Source organism: Pipistrellus hanaki (assembly GCF_964339955.1).
Source record: "Pipistrellus hanaki genome assembly, chromosome: 12".
NCBI classification, from domain to species: domain Eukaryota; kingdom Metazoa; phylum Chordata; class Mammalia; order Chiroptera; family Vespertilionidae; genus Pipistrellus; species Pipistrellus hanaki.
In genome coordinates, this window is record NC_140514.1 from 14,742,840 (window position 1) to 14,758,396 (window position 15,557).

General features: G+C 52.2%; 2 protein-coding genes across 2 annotated transcripts; both read left to right on the forward strand.

Annotated features, from left to right (window-relative positions):
- The first annotated feature begins 1,923 nt into the window (after nt 1-1,923).
- On the forward strand, nt 1,924-13,703 carry MPV17 (mitochondrial inner membrane protein MPV17). The gene is made up of 8 exons (XM_084900433.1): nt 1,924-2,014; nt 2,489-2,563; nt 10,127-10,242; nt 10,439-10,531; nt 10,620-10,715; nt 10,943-10,975; nt 11,238-11,290; nt 12,741-13,703. The coding sequence occupies exons 2-8, from the start codon at nt 2,494-2,496 to the stop codon at nt 12,808-12,810; spliced, it is 531 nt and encodes a 176-aa protein (XP_084756559.1). The 5' UTR covers nt 1,924-2,014; nt 2,489-2,493; the 3' UTR covers nt 12,811-13,703.
- Nucleotides 13,704-14,431: 728 nt separating this feature from the next.
- On the forward strand, nt 14,432-15,387 carry UCN (urocortin). Its single transcript, XM_084900434.1, has 2 exons — nt 14,432-14,539; nt 14,801-15,387. The coding sequence occupies exon 2, from the start codon at nt 14,817-14,819 to the stop codon at nt 15,225-15,227; it is 411 nt and encodes a 136-aa protein (XP_084756560.1). The 5' UTR covers nt 14,432-14,539; nt 14,801-14,816; the 3' UTR covers nt 15,228-15,387.
- The last annotated feature ends 170 nt before the right edge of the window (nt 15,388-15,557 follow it).

A 15,557-nucleotide genomic window follows, 5' to 3' on the forward strand; every position in this document is an offset into this window, starting at 1 on the left:
TGCCATTGCAGAGAAATCCGCACATCCTACGCCGTAGTCCCTGACACTGCATTATTGAAACCCCCCTGTCAGGGGTAAAAAGGATGGGACCTGGGGCTGTTGAGGCTGTAGGTGGTGCTGGCAACCCTGCTGCTGAGTGTCAGCCCGTCTTGACCTCAAAAAGAACCAGGAAGATGTTTTCAGTCTATGTTCTTTCTCTAACCCCTTTCTCTCCAGGCCACTCCCTTTCTAACCTTCCCTCCCAATATATCCACTTTGTATTATTCATAGATTTCGGCACTTCTCCTGTGGCTATTCTCACACTTGTCCCTCCTCTGGGAGTGTCCTCTTCAGGTCTCTCTACCTAAGCACTCTTCATCAAGATCCCAGCTCAAATTCCACCTTCACTGAGGGGCTTCCCCGATTTCTCCAGTAAAAATTATTCCATGTGTTCCCAAAAGGGAAGAAAGGAAGGAGGTTAAGCAAGTGTTTATTAAGCACTTGGTCTATTTTGGGTACTTTGCATATGTCAGTTAATCATATGATGCAGGTATTACTCCATTTTACTTGATAAACGTAAGATTCAGAGCAGTTAACCAGTCTGAATAAAGTCATGGAACTAAGTGATGGTACTGGGATTTTAACCTGGACATTCAGAGTTCATAATACAATTTTCCAACCTGTCACATTTGGCCTACTTACTAGTGAAAATTATTTTATTACGGTGTTATGCTTGTAAAAAGTTAAAAATTTGTGACATTGAATTCTCTTGCTTCCTTACTCCAGATTCTGTGACAGGATTCTCCCTGCCTTAATCATATAGGAATTGAGTATATCGGGGCTGCAGTTAGCCAGGTAGAGAGCTTGAAAAACAATCAGATATGGCTGCCTCCTGAGTTAGCAAAGGCTAACAAATCCATTGTTAAGGACCTTGTAAGAGTTTCTACATCCCTAAGGAGGATGTTGCACTATATTCACAAAATTTTAGAATGTTAGAGCAGTAAAGGGTAATTAGGAAATCACCGAATCCCCAACATTTTTAGTTGTGGGCCCTTTTGTTTAAAAGTGGCTCTTTCTATAAGTATATATATATTTTTAACAAGTTGAGATAAAGAAGACTTTGTAGTGATACCCATCCTCACAAACATCTGTAAACCTGGAGCCCAGTTTGTTAAAGTCCAACCCCCTCATTTCACAGATAAGGAGCCTTGAAGTTCAAGTCTAGTGATAACCAAAGCTGCCCAGCCCACTAGTTAAGAAACCAGTACCTAGCCCAGCCAGTGTGGCTCAATGGGTTGGGCATCCTCCCCTGCACTGAAAGGTTGCCGGTTGATTCCCACTCAGAGCACATAAATGGGTTGCCTGCTCCATCCCAGGAGGGGGCGTGCAGGAGGAAGCTGATGGATGTTTCTCTCTCATCGATGTTTCTCCCTTACTCTAAAAAAAAAATTCAATAAAAACATTAAAGAAAGAAAGAAAGAAACCAGTACCTAAATTTCGTAATCTAATCCCAATGTATCTAATCCCGATGCAGGAGTGATCTTGATGCAGCATTCTAAAGGTTATTGTGGACAAAGCACTGAACTAGTTGCTATGAGGAAAACAGCTATGGTCCTCTCACTCAGGAACTCAAAATTGCGGCTAAAGTAGAACTTGGAGACAACACACACACACACACACAACTGACTTAAAGTTTCCAAACAGACGGACACCGAAGTCAGGACCTTGGCCAGTTCCGGGGGGCCCGGAGCGGCGGGGACGGGAAGGGGCAGGAGGAGACCCGGCCGGACCCAGGTGGGGAGTATGACAGGCGCGGCCACACCAACACCGGCTCGGGGCTTAGACAACTGGGAAAACCAGCTGCTCCGACCGAGCAGAGCCGCGCTCCACGAGCAGTAGTGATGAACCAGGCCGCCCCCATTCCCGCGCCGGCGGCCGGGGAAAGCCTCCGCCCAGCCAGGCGGAAGGGGCGGGGCTCGCGGCGGAAGTCCCGCCGCCCGCCCAGGTCACGTGGAGGGGCTGAGCTCGCGCCCAGGTGAGTGGCCCGGGGTCCGCTCCGCGTCCGCCCAGGGCGCACGTGACAGTTCCAGACCCTGGAGGGACCAGCCCTGGTTCCCGTGTGGAGTTGGGCTCCGGAAGGATGCGGGCTGGTTCCTACTGAGAGTCTGGGTCTGGGGGCCCAGCCGGGCTCCGGGGAAAGCCGGAGCAAGCCTGTCCCCAACAGTGCCTCGTGGGGCGGCGGCCCGGAGGTGGCCCTGCTCCCGGGCTGGCATATGGTGGCGGGAGGCTGCCACCAGGATTTCACAGTCACCCACTGCCTCCCTGTTTTACCCGATGGCCCCAGGCGGCCCTCTGCCCGGAAGCTGTCCAGGAGGCATCCTCCCTGAGGCCCCTGATGATGGACTAATGAAAGCGGGAGGGGGAGAGGGAATAGGCACCAGGGAAAGCCCAGCGTCTCTTTACTTGGGCGGGGCGGTGGGGCTGAACCCCTCTCCTCTCGGCTTGACAGGAAGCATGGCACTCTGGCGGGCATACCAGCGGGCCCTGAATACTCACCCGTGGAAAGTACAGGTCCTGACAGCCGGTGAGTGTCCCTCTGGGACTTGAGTGGGACCGGAGTGGGCTAATTTGGAAGCCAAAGATTGCCCACCACACCCCCTCCCTTTTCCCTTCTATTCAGCGCCCTTGCAGAGTTGGCTGGCTGTCGTCCCAAGCTGTCTCCAGTCTGTTTTGGAGGGCGGGTCACCTTAAGAGAAGGGATATGCATAGTTGGTCTAGCTGTAAAGTAGGATCTGAGGAGTCATCCCTCATGATAAAGGCACTGGCCTATACTATCCTTTACCTCTTTGCACACAATATGCCAGAATTGCCTATTCCTCACAGCTTCCAACTACACGGTAACATTTATCTAGAGGCCTTAACTTAGAAAACTAACCATAACAAACATTCCTCTAACATTTTACAGTGTGCAAGCCACATTCACACACAGTGTCTTGTAGGGTCCCCACAAAGCTCTGTGAGCGAGGACTTATCCCACTTTGTTTTTCTTAGTATTTTTTTTATTGTGAAATACATCTTAACATACAAAAGAATGATTAAGACATGTATGTACACTTTCAGTGGTATCAAAATGGAGCACTCCTGTGTGAGTACCCAACTTTGAGATCCCTTGTGCACCTGTCCCTAATTCAGATTCCCAAGAGATAACCACTTTGCTGAGTTTTGTTTACACCATTCTTTTGCTTTCCTGTGGTTTTACTATCTATGTATGTATCCCCCCAAAATATACTAACCAAGGGTTTATTTTTACTACAAATCCAGTGATTAAGTAACAAGTTTGTAACAACTTCACAAAGGTAACCCAGTGACTTGCCTGCATTTGTTATTGTTATCATGTTCGTTTTGTATATTAGCTAATGTAAGGGATAGCAAGGAGATAAGTAAGTTACTATAGGGGGAAGAATCATAAGGAGTGTGACTATTGGGGCAGTACAAGAGTGATCAGGTTAAGCCCTAACCGGTTTGGCTCAGTGGATAGAGCATCGGCCTGCGGACTGAAGGGTAATGGGTTCGATTCCGGTCAAGGGCATTTACCTGGGTTGTGGGTACATCCCCAGTAGGGGGGTATGCAGGAGGCAGTTGATTGATGTTTTTCACTCATCAATGTTTCTAGCTCTCTATCCCTCTCCCTTCCTCCATAAAAAATCAATAAAATATCTTTTGAAAAAAAAGAGTGATCAGGTTAAGATGGGGCTTTACCTATGTTTAGAGGAAGGGAACAGGATTCTATGAGGACCACGGGCTTCTGAGAGGAAGGCTGTTGAAAAGTGGAGGGAGGAGTATACTGAAAACCAGATGGAACAGCGATCCTGTTACTAGAATAGCTTCACATCAGCACTAGAAACCTCAGTGGGGGACTGTCCAAAGGTGGATTCTTCTGCCCTCCGGCCCCTTTCCAGCCCCCTGTGCCCAGCCACCCTGTGCCCTGTCCTCAGAGTGTCCGTCAGCCTGTATGACTCACCTGGCTGCGTGTGTGGTGACTCATGCTGGACTGTGTGGCTGTGATGGGAACTGACACTCTGGGCCCTTTGCCCAGCCTCAGATTCCCTCAGGGCCCCTAACTGCCGGAAGGAAGGTTCCCCTCTTGGCTATTAAGAATAGCGAGGGAAAGAAAGAAAGAAAAAAAAGAATAAGGAGGGAAGGATAGGCCTTACTCAGGGCACCTGCAGCTGACAAGGGCAGGAGTTGGAGCTCCAAGGGGCCCAAGAGCAGATATGCAGCTGACTTGGGGGCTTGTCAGTGCGACAGCCCTGTGGCTCCATACCTGCCGTCTTTCTGAGGCAGTGCCAACAGCTCAGCCCCAAAGCCACCGCTGGGTAGCACTTTTCTCGGCTTTTCCAGACCTTTCAGGCGTCTCTTCTGCTGCTCAGTGTAAATTGCTCACCGAGTTGTCTTCAGATCCCAGCACAGTGGTTCCTAAAGGTCCATGGGGTAGCTCATCACATTAGAAAACAGCAGAGATTTCAAACTTGGAGTTGGAAGACCGTGATTTGAATCTTAGAGCCTTAGCAGTTAGTAGTGGCTGCACGAACAAGTCTTTGAGCCTCAGTTTCCTCATTTAGAACTTGAGTTTACTTATATGACTTCACAGAGTAGGTGTAGGGATTACCTCTGAGAAGAGGCTTTAGAGACTTAAAACTGTTAGTAATCTTTTTGTTGTTGTTTTTTTTTGTTTGTTTGTTTGTTAGTAATCTTCAAGGCTCGAGGGGTTGGACTGGAGTGTTCTATGAGTGTTGGCAACCCAGGCACAGCAAGTTAGTCTTTTTAAAAAAATACATGTTTTTCTTCATTTCAGAGAGGAACAGAGAAGGAGGGAGGGAGTGAGGGAAGGAGAGATAGAAAGATAGATAGATAGATAGATAGATACATACATACATACATACATACATCAATAATGGGAGAGAATCATCAATCGGCTGCCTCCTGCACACCCTCTACTGTTGATGGAGCCCACAACCTAGGCAAGTGCCCTGGTGGGGAATGAAACCGTGACCTGGTTCATAGGTGTACATACGCTCAACCTATGAGCCACACCGGCCGGGCAAACTGTTGCTTTTATAGTGGTATTTAGGTTGGGTTTGTTCACTTGCCAGAAATCTGAACATGAGCCTTGGCGGGGTTACTCCGTTGGTTAGAGCGTTGTCCTGATATGCCAAGGTGGTGGGTTCGAACTCTGGTCAGGGCACATACAAGAAGCAACCAATAAATGGAACAATGAATTGATGCTTCTCCATTTCAGTCCCTTCATCTCTCTAAAATCAGTAAATTAAAAAAAAAAAATCTGAACATGGACCATTATCTTAGCCTTGGTTCTCCAAAAAGCAGAGCCTGAAGCTTCTGTGCCCCTTTACAAGGGCCCATGGGGGAAGGACACATTGTTAAATTGGACACTGCTTAAGGCACCTAGCTGCTCAGTCCCTTAAAACCGATTGAGAAACTCTTTGAAATGCCTCTTAGGACTACACAGGTGAGTAGTCTTTTCTGGAGAAAAGGAGAAACCTTTACCCACTAGCTGCCAACTCACATTGGTTAAAGGTTCGCCACGTGGGATGTTAACGCCCACGTGCTACCAAATTGCACATGCAAGGCCCCCAAGTAGAGCATCAACAGTGCAGCCCCCAGTGTGGCATAGGCAAGAATCTATCGGGTTGAATTGCTGTAGTGGCTGGAGTAAGAGATAAGTGAATCAAGAGGATCTGAAATGGTTCAAAAGAAGTGTCTGATACATTCAGTGTGGACCAAGCCAGAGTCAGGAACAAGGCGGCCCGGGCAAAGGTCTGCTGTGTTTTGCAGAGTTTGAGTCAACCTCCTCCCATCCTTTCTTCAGAGGACCCTCAGCCCAATCTTTGCCAACCTGGTCCTGCTGTGGGAGCAGCTGAGCTTCTGCAGACACTGGTTTTCCTGGAGTCTGAACTAACCCAGGATATAAGAGCTCATCCAGTCCAGCCCCTCTGTTATAGAAAAGGAAACTGAGCCAAAACCGGTGTGGCTCAGTGGATAGAGCATCGGCTTGTGGACTGAAAGGTCCCAGGTTCGATTCCGGTCAGGGGCTTGTACCTTGGTTGCGGGCACATCCCTGGTGGGGGGTGTGCAGGAGGCGGCTGGTCAATGTTTCTCTCTCATTGATGTTTCTGGCTCTCTGTCCCTCTTTCTCTCCCTTCCTCGGTGTAAAAAATCAATAAAATATATTAAAAATAAAAAAAGAAAAGGAAACTGAGGCAAGGAGGGACACCTGCCCTGAGGTCTCACCTCACTGGTGGGGGAGCTGGCATTAGAACCTATAGCGCTTGCCAATGAGCTGCCCCGCACTTGAGGCTCCTGGGGACTCAGGATGCTGAGTGTAGCCCCAGCTGGTCTGGGCTTAGACACCCAGCACGCTACAGAACGCTCTGGTCTCGTTTTCTAGCAAATGTAGGATTGGTAGGTCCAGGCCAGGGATGGGGAAGACATTCAGACCAAGCCCAGAGGATGCACTCCGTTTCTGCTGGGCTCCAGCTCCCTGTGGGCTCTGCCAGCCCAAGCCCCTATGCCAGGCAGCTATTGAGTGGCTGGAGGCTTCTGGGGAGGAATGAGTCAACAGCACCACTGGCCCCACAGCAGCAGCTCTACCTGACAGCTCGGGTCTCCTGTACGCAAGGACCCGCTTCCTGCCAACTCTCTGCCCCCAGCCTGTTCTCCTCCACTAACACTTGTTTCCTTGCCCCTAAGACTCCATGCACAAAAGCCAGGAGAGGAACAGAAAAGAGAACTCACTCCCACCTGTACCTGGGAAGAGGGGATAGAAGTGGGGCTTTTCCATAGTGGACAGAGGAGTGGTCCCAATTTCCTCTGTGCTCAGAGGCAGGCTTCCCCCTCCCCCCTTTCCCCGCCCCAACCCACCCTCACTCTGCTGAATTCGGTCTCGAGTGACGGCATGAGAACTGGCACCTGCCCAGGGGTATGACGTCACGCCAGTGCCAACGTCTGCCCACTGGGCTCTGTGCCCAGCCTAGCTTTGGGGCATCACTGGCCAGCAGCCCCTCACCCTGCCCCATCAGGGCTCGGGCAGTATGTCTCTGCAGGCCTCCAGCCCCAGTCCCTGGGAACAAGCCCAAAGTAAGGAGGGCCAGACCAACCATATCTGCCTAAATGGACTCGGGGAAGTGGAATACGGAATCTGAATGTCAGCCTTTCCTGCCCAGCCACTTGGACCAGAAATGTAGGCCTTGCTCTGTGCTGGGAGCGAAGCCATAGACCACCCTGGAGTGGCTGAGGCTCAGGGGCCTGATGATTTGTGGACAGAAGGGAACCTCGGTCCTGTCCTGTCTGAAATGGAGAGAACTGGCAGGGCTCCTGAGCTTCACAGCACCTCTCCTGCTGCTGCCCTGTCCCTTGGTGTCTGGGGTTTGGTGTGCATGGTTAGGGGCCTGGAATCCACCTTTCTCAAAGACTGCAGGGCTATGGGGCTAGAATTGGGACTTTGGTTTTCATTCCTGCTCTGTCTTGAGCTTGCTGATGACAGTTGGCAGGCGTGAAGAGTGGAAACACACAGCTGTCTGTGTGACAGCTTCTTCCCCAGGAACCTGGCTGCTTCACTCCCCACAGGTGACAAGGAACAGAGATGGTGTCACATTCTGGGGAGTAAAAACAGAGAAGAGCCAAAACCAGTTTGGCTCAGTGGATAGAGCGTCGGTCTGTGGACTGAAGGGTCCCAGGTTCGATTCCGGTCAAGGGCATGTACATTGGTTGCGGGCACATCCCCAGTAGGGGGTGTGCAGGAGGCAGCTGGTCGATGATTCTCTCTCATCGATGTTTCTAGCTCTCTATCCCTCTCCTTTCCTCTATGTAAAAAATCAATAAAATATATTAAAACAAACAAAAAACACAGAAAACAAACAAACAAAAAACAGAGAAGTATCTTTGAGATGCAGGCCTCTGGGGTCTGGTTCTGGCAGAGGGCAGGAAGCCCCTGCGAGTAGCAGCCACAGGAGCCAAGTCTCAGGTACTCTGGGAATTCCCTGTTCCTCCTGAGAGAAGCTCTGGGTTCAGGCCCCCAGCTCCACGTCTCACCAAGTCCCTCTTCCCTCAAAGACAAATGGATGCGGGACCCCTACCTCCCAGAGGATGAAATGTATGAGAGCCCTTTGTAAACTCTAAACACCTTGCTAAAGTAGAATGTCAAGCTGTTAGTCTTTTTAACAAGTGCCCGCATCTCCCTCCCCTTTAAGCATGGCCACAGTGGCTCCCTCCCCGCCTGGGAGTGCAGCTGGTGACCCCAAGTTGTCAGGGAGGGGCATAGGGAGTTATGTGCTAACTTCAGTTCCACTGGTCCTCACACCTTGAGCCTGACGTGGTCCTTTGGGCTAGACTCAGAGTTCTTTAACGCCCTTTCCCAGAGCAGCCCTGTTGTTTGGGGCAGTACATTTGGCATTTCTCCTTTATTTCCGGAGCACCTGCCAGGGGCTTGGTTACATACGGCTGAGGGTGAGAGAACAAAGATGCCTGGGATCCTGTCAATAGGTATTGGCAGGTGGCGAGTAGTCATGCTCTGGGGAGGATCTCCCCCACCATGGGAGTTTCAGGGAGAGGAGAGGCAGGGCTGTCCTAATGGCTGTGCTGAGGCCAGCAGCCCAGGTCACCTACAGGCGCCCCAGCTCTAGCTCAGCCTTGCTCAGCGGCCTCTGACGAGGCTGCTCCGGGGCCGGGCTGTGCAGAGGATGCGGGGGAAGAGCAGTGAGTGTGCAGCCAGCACGGACGTCAGAGCCAGCTCCCGGCCAAGGGAAGGGTTGAAGGATGTGTTTGCCCAGAGCTAATTGAGGGCACAAGGACAGTGGTGGCTACGGGGCTGGAGGGGGACTCATTACTCCGTGAGATGGACAGGCGAGCTGGAGATCATGCGGTCACTCCCAAGCAGCCCTGTATATATGAGTGTATTTGCTAGAAGCCATCACGCCACCATAGCTGAAGGGGGGCTCTGTAAATAGCCTTGTTTCCTGGTACGGGCATCTGACAAGGGCTGCTTAGAGCTGGGTATCCGTGCCAGTGAAGTGTGGTGGGGGAGGGGGAAGCAGGTGTAGAAGCTTGGGGGAGAAATGGCTATAATACCTATGGCCAGCTCAGTCTGAGATTGGGAGTGGGGACATGGGTTTACCTGATTGTGTTAGAGGTGGGCAGGACTCCTCCCTATGGGGACTCTTACCACCTCAGCCCGTCATCTTCCTAACTAGGACCATTTGAACACTCATGTTTTTTTTGTTTTTGTTTTTTTTAAAATATATTTTATTGATTTTGTACAGAGAGGAAGGGAGAGAGATAGAGAGTTAGAAACATTGATGAGAGAGAGTCATCAATCAGCTGCCTCTTGCACACACCTCCTACTGGGGATATGCCCGCAACCAAGGTACATGCCCTTGACCGGAATCGAACCCGGGACCTTACAGTCCGCAGGCTGACGCTCTATCCACTGAGCCAAACTGGTTTCGGCTGAACACTCATGTTTTGAAAAAGAGTTATTCTTGCTCTTATCCGCAACTCGAGACCCCAAGACCAAGGTGAAGGACATTGACCAGGTCTTGCCTTGGGCTTTGGGGAAAAACCAGGGTTCCTTACCATTCTATGCATGACCTACTCACAGTGCGGTGTCCTGGAAAGAAAACTGTCTAGTAAATCAAACCATCTGGCGTTGCCTTGGCTCTGCCACTTCCTGGTTACTATGTAAGGTTGCAGACCTCTGTTCCCATACCTCTTAAGTTGGGTGGAAGGCCTTTCTGATTCTGACAGTGTGGTTCTCAGTCCCTGATGCCTTAGATTCTCCTTCCTCTAGCTTCAGTTTCTGACTCCGACTTCACTTGATTGCTCCGTGCAGAGTTCTCAGGTCTGACCGGCTCAGGGCTGCTCATCACAGTTTTTAACAGGTCACACAGGAGGGGTCACCATCCTCGGGAGAGAATAACTTGAAAGCATCAGCAAGGGACCGGGCCATTTGTCCCAGAATTAATCCCTTGGGCCCAGAGTGCCAGAGCCTCATTCAGTCAGCAGGCTGATCCACCTCCTTGGCGTGGCAGCCCATCCGGGAGGTGACCTGACAACACCTGTGTACCCTGCACAGGGTCCCTGATGGGCCTGGGTGACATTATCTCACAGCAGCTGGTGGAGAGGCGAGGTGTGCGGAAACACCAGATTAGCCGGACCCTGACCATGGCCTCTCTGGGCTGTGGCTTTGTGGTAAGTCCGCCCATAGCAGGGCTGCTGGTGGATTGGACAGTGGTCTGTTTCCCTTGGCTTCTCACACATCTACGCTAACCTGAGTAGCTCCCACAATGCTTGTGCTGGGGTTTGGTTTCTAACGCTTGTGGGAGGAGCTGTGTGATGTAAAAGCCAACTGCTTCCCTCACTGCCCCTCCCTGGGGTTTGCTTTCAGGGCCCTGTCATAGGAGGCTGGTACAAGGTTTTGGACCGGCTCATCCCTGGCACCACCAAGATGGATGCTCTAAAGAAGATGTTGTTGGATCAGGTGAGCAGAAGGAAAGGGGGTTGAGGAGGGTGAGCTGCATTGGGACAGGGGTTGAGGTGCTCACAGCATTTTCATTTCTCTCCCCCAGGGGTGCTTTGCCCCATGTTTTCTAGGCAGTTTCCTCTCGCTGATAGGGGCGCTCAATGGGCTGTCAGCCCGGGACAACTGGGCCAAACTCCGGCGGGTGAGTTGGGCAGGTGTGGGGAGATCTCTGGCTGTCCAGATGCATGTCAGGGCAATGAGGCAAGCTTCATGGGGGTGAGAATGGTGGATGTGCAGGTAGAGTCCCAGCTCTGCAGGAGAGGGGTGGTGCAGATATGTGTTCTTTGAACAGAGGTCTGTGTGTGATAGGACTGTGAGGCAGGAGCTGCATGGAACTGCAAGTAATTTCTTCCTTATTTGTCTCCTTAGGACTATCCTGATGCCCTCATCGCCAACTACTATGTAAGAGCTGACAGGGATTGGGGGTGCTCCTGACGTAGAAACCCCTTGGTGGGATTACTCTCTCATTCCCAGTGTGGGTGGCACACTCGGAAGCAGTCACCCAGTTGTTCAGCTTGTTTTTGTTTACAACTTACCAGTTTTCATGGGGTGTGGTTGCTGGTCAGAACCGAATAGGGTCAGCACTATGAAATGGCCCATTTCACTCTGGATGGGGTGGGCTAACGGAGGCAGCTCCCCAACATTTACCTTCTCTCTCTCGTAGCTCTGGCCCGCTGTGCAGCTAGCCAACTTCTACCTGGTTCCCCTTTACTACAGGTATGCCATTTCCCTACCCCACTCTTCAAGGGAGAGCCACATTATGCATAGTTGTAGATAGACCGATTTTCATTCAACCTTGAGCTAGTTTTTTTTTTTTTTCTAATTTGTTTTTTTGTTAGTCCTCACCTGAGGATATTTTTCCATTGATATTTAGAGAGAGTGGAAGGGAGGGGGAGAGACATAGAGATACATGACGTGAGAGAGACACAGCGATTGGTTGCATCCACATGTGCCCTGACTGAGGCCGGGGATGTAACCAAGCTACATGCCCTTGACCAGAATCAAACCTGGGACCCTTCAGTCCAAGGGCCAATAGGGGCAAGCCGGCTGGGGCTTGAGCTACTTTAGACGCCTCCCAGAATACTCTGCCTGATCAGAGCTCCTAGACTCCTGAACATTTTACTCAGAACCTGTCCCAGAGTACCTGCCCTCTGACCTTCTTCATCTTCCCAGGGAGGGTCCTGCTCCCCAGCCATTGGCTCATCCCACCCGAGCTCTCCACCCTGCTGCAGGGACAGTTCCTCGGGGCTGCAGCCTAGATTACACAGAAAAGTGGCCAAAGAGCCATATAGGTGAGGTTAGTCCACAGGCAGGTTAGCCCAGGGGTCGGCAAATTTATTAGTCAACAGAACCAAATATCAGTAGTGCAATGATTGAAATTCCTTTTGAGAGCCAAATTTTTAAAACTTAAACTTCTTCTAATGCCACTTCTTCAAAATAGACTCGCCCAGGCCGTGGTATTTTGTGGAAGAGCCACGCTCAAGGAGCCAAAGAGTCGCTTGTGGCTCACGAGCCTCAGTTTGCCGATCACTGGGTTAGCCCACTGCAAAGTATTATTTTATCCTAAAGGTAGTTACTGAAACTACAATTTAAAAAGTCAAATTCAAGATGACTAGTTAAAATTATTGTAAGTGAGGGGGCTTTGGGAACAGGGAAACATACAAAACTCTTCAGAGAGGACATGGCCAAAATGAGCATGAATAGCATAGCTAAAAGGAATATAGACTTACGAACCAAAATTTAAACATGAGGGTCCTTGCAACAGTCTTTGAAGCTAAAACAATGTAAAGAGAAGGCGCTACTTTCAGTGGCAGATAGTACACGTTGAAGATGAGATCTCAGCTGGTACAAGGTGCATAGATACGTGTGTTTAGAAGGAGCCTCCTCAGGGGCATGAACAACAGAGCCACGCAAGGCAAGATGGCTGCTGAGGGCATTACACTTTGAGGCTCTTGTGCAGGAGTCAGAGCTCTGGGACAGCACTGAGCTGGTTGTCTTCTGGTCTGAGCCACACGTCCCTCCGTCCCTCCGTAGAGGGCTGGAGGAAGGAGATCTGAATATGGATGTTCTCAGAGATAATGCCCCCTCTTCCATCACGCTCTCCCTGAATCTCCCTCTTTGCCTTCTCCTGATCCATCCTCTTCACGATGCCGTTCCTGTTCCCTAGGTTGGCTGTCGTCCAGTGTGTTGCTGTTATCTGGAACTCCTACCTGTCCTGGAAGGCACATCGGTTCTGAGCTTGCCTCGCAGTGATGCAGCTTGACCCTGGAATGGTCAGATGGCCTCTTCAAAGTGGGCACACCAGTTTTCATGGGGTTTGGTTGCTGACCAGAACTTAATAGGGTCAGCACAATGAAATGGCCTATTTCACTCTAAAATGTAAACTGACTCCCTCTGAATTCACGAAAATCTTTATTGTGGTCTTATGCCCACCACATAATAGGCAGTCCATAGTATTTGTTGGACCATATGATCTTGGCAACTTTAGTTTATGCCCATATCCTGGCAAATGCCATTTATCCCCACTCTTCATTGATACTGAGATTTATCCAACCATGCCCAGCCCCAGTGTAGCTCCAGTTCTTTGGGGATCCCTTCAAACTCTTTATGTGGTACTGCCATAAATATGGAATCGGGTACCTCTATACAAATGTAATCTGGAACCTGCAGAGGCAATGAGTAAGACCCAACAGAAAAATACTAAGGAGTCAAAATTTCTAGAGATGGAAAGAAAAGCCTAGAGACCTCCATGCCCAGTCTTTACAAATGAAGACAACTAGGTCTGTAGAATTGAGGACCTGTCCACACCATAAATCAGTGGCAGAACAGAAATTTGAGCCCATGTCCAAGAGATTGCATTTTTTTTTTGTATAACCCCAAAATCATGTGAAAACCCAGTGTCCAAGGTGATGGTATTAGGAGGTGGGACCTTTGGGAGGTGAAAATGTCATGAGGGAAGAGCCCTCATGGGGATAGTACCCTTATAAAAGTGGCCAGTGTGGACACAGCAAGAAAGTGCCATCTGTGAACCATTAAGCGGGTCCTCAGCAGACACCAAATTCATTGGCACCATGATCTGGGACTTCCCAGTCTCCAGAACTGTGAGAAATAAATGCTCGTTTATAAGCCACCCAGGTTTTTGTTTGTTTGTTGTTACAACACCTCCAATGGACTAAGTAAGACTCCATGTTTCCTTACTTTTTACCAAGGGATCTTAACCAGGAAGCCTAAGATTCAGGAACGGTGCCACTGTGATTCCTAGGAGAAAATTTACCTTGACTAAACTACCATTCTGGGGTAAAATCAGAAGAGATGGATCAGCTTTTTATGCTCTGAAAGTATTCTGAGGCCAAAAATCTTTTTTTATGGTGTCTAGTCAGCCCTAGGATTTAGATCCTGGAGCTGGAGTAAGATCAAAAAGAATCCTGGCCAACTCAGCCTGCCTCAGCTGCCTCTTGGGTGGGTACATGGTGATGGCTGAGCGCCAGCTGTGGCATCCTGGTTGCCTCAGTTTACAAAGCTGGGTCCTGCAGCACGGCATTCTCCCATGCCACTGACCCCTCTGGGGGCAGAGGGCAGGGTCAGCACCATGGACAGCCCCGCGATCTAGTCTGGACTGGGGACCGGCCTACTCACTGCAGACTTCTCTCAGTGGTGAATGACTCTCATGGCTTCCAGAACAATCCTTCCGCCCAGCCAGCGTCTTGCTCACTGGAGTCCGCTGTCGCTTCCAGCGCAAGCCCCAGAGACCTGCCCCTCGGGGGACCCGCTGGACTCAAAGCGGCGACCGTCATTGCTCCACCATCAGTGCATGCTCCTGGCTGACGTCAGCTGGAGCTGCCCTGGAGCTATATAAGCTGGCGGCGGTCCCGGGACAGACCCCGTGTCTCCCCAGGCGCCCTCCCTCCGCTCGCCCAGGGACCGCCCGGAGCTGCGTCCTGCCCCGCGCACCGCTCTCCCGCACCTGTGAGTGGCCTGGGAGCGCCGCGGACTCCTCTGCACCAGGACTCGGCGCATTTACAGGGGCCGCTAAGAGGGAGGAGGGGGGAGAAGAGAGGAAAGGGGGGCACAGGACCGGGCAGCGGCTGGGGCTGCAGGGAAGGAAGGTTGTGGGCACCGGGCACAGCCGAAGGGGACCTGCCGGGCCGCTGGACGTGCACGGGAAGGGGAGCGGTGCCACCTGCGACTGCCCGAGTGCGCCTCACCCCGCGCTGCTCCTGTGTCCAGGGCCGGCGGCGGCACCATGAGGCTGGCCGGGCGAGAGGCGCTGCTGGCGGCGCTGCTGCTGTTGGCACAGCTGCGCCCGGGGAGCGGCCAGTGGAGCCCCGAGGAGGAGGCGGCGGCGGCGGCGGCGGCGGCGGCGGCCAGTGTCCCGGACCCCAGTCTGCGCTGGAGCCCCGGAGCTCGGACCCAGGGCGGCGGGGCCCGCGCGCTCCTCCTGCTGTTGGCGGAGCGCTTCCCGCACCGCGCGGGGCCCGGCCGGTGGGGAGCTGCGGCCTCGGGCGGCGGCGAGCGGCCACGGCGGGAGGACCCCCCGCTGTCCATCGACCTCACCTTCCACCTCCTGCGGACGCTGCTGGAGCTGGCGCGGACGCAGAGCCAGCGGGAGCGCGCCGAGCAGAACCGCATCCTCTTCGACTCGGTGGGCAAGTGACCCGCGGGGGCCCGGGGGCCCCCCGGAAACCTCGACCCCACCCCCCGCCCCCGGGCTGGCACCTGCTCGGCCGGAACGGACCCAGTCCCGCGGGGCCGGCGCGGCCGGGGACGCCCGGACACTCTGCGCTACGAGTTTTTAATAAAAGTGCTCAAGAGCCTCTGGCCTCTGTCGTGGGGCGCGGGGGGCCCTCCACCGCGGGGCGGGGGGCCGCAGTGAGGTGAGGGGGCAGTGCTGCCAGGGGAGCACTTGCGGGAGACGGTCCGGATCTCCGTCGCCCTTAAAAGTTCCCCAGGGGCTCGTCCCCATCCCTCCACCACCACCCCCCTC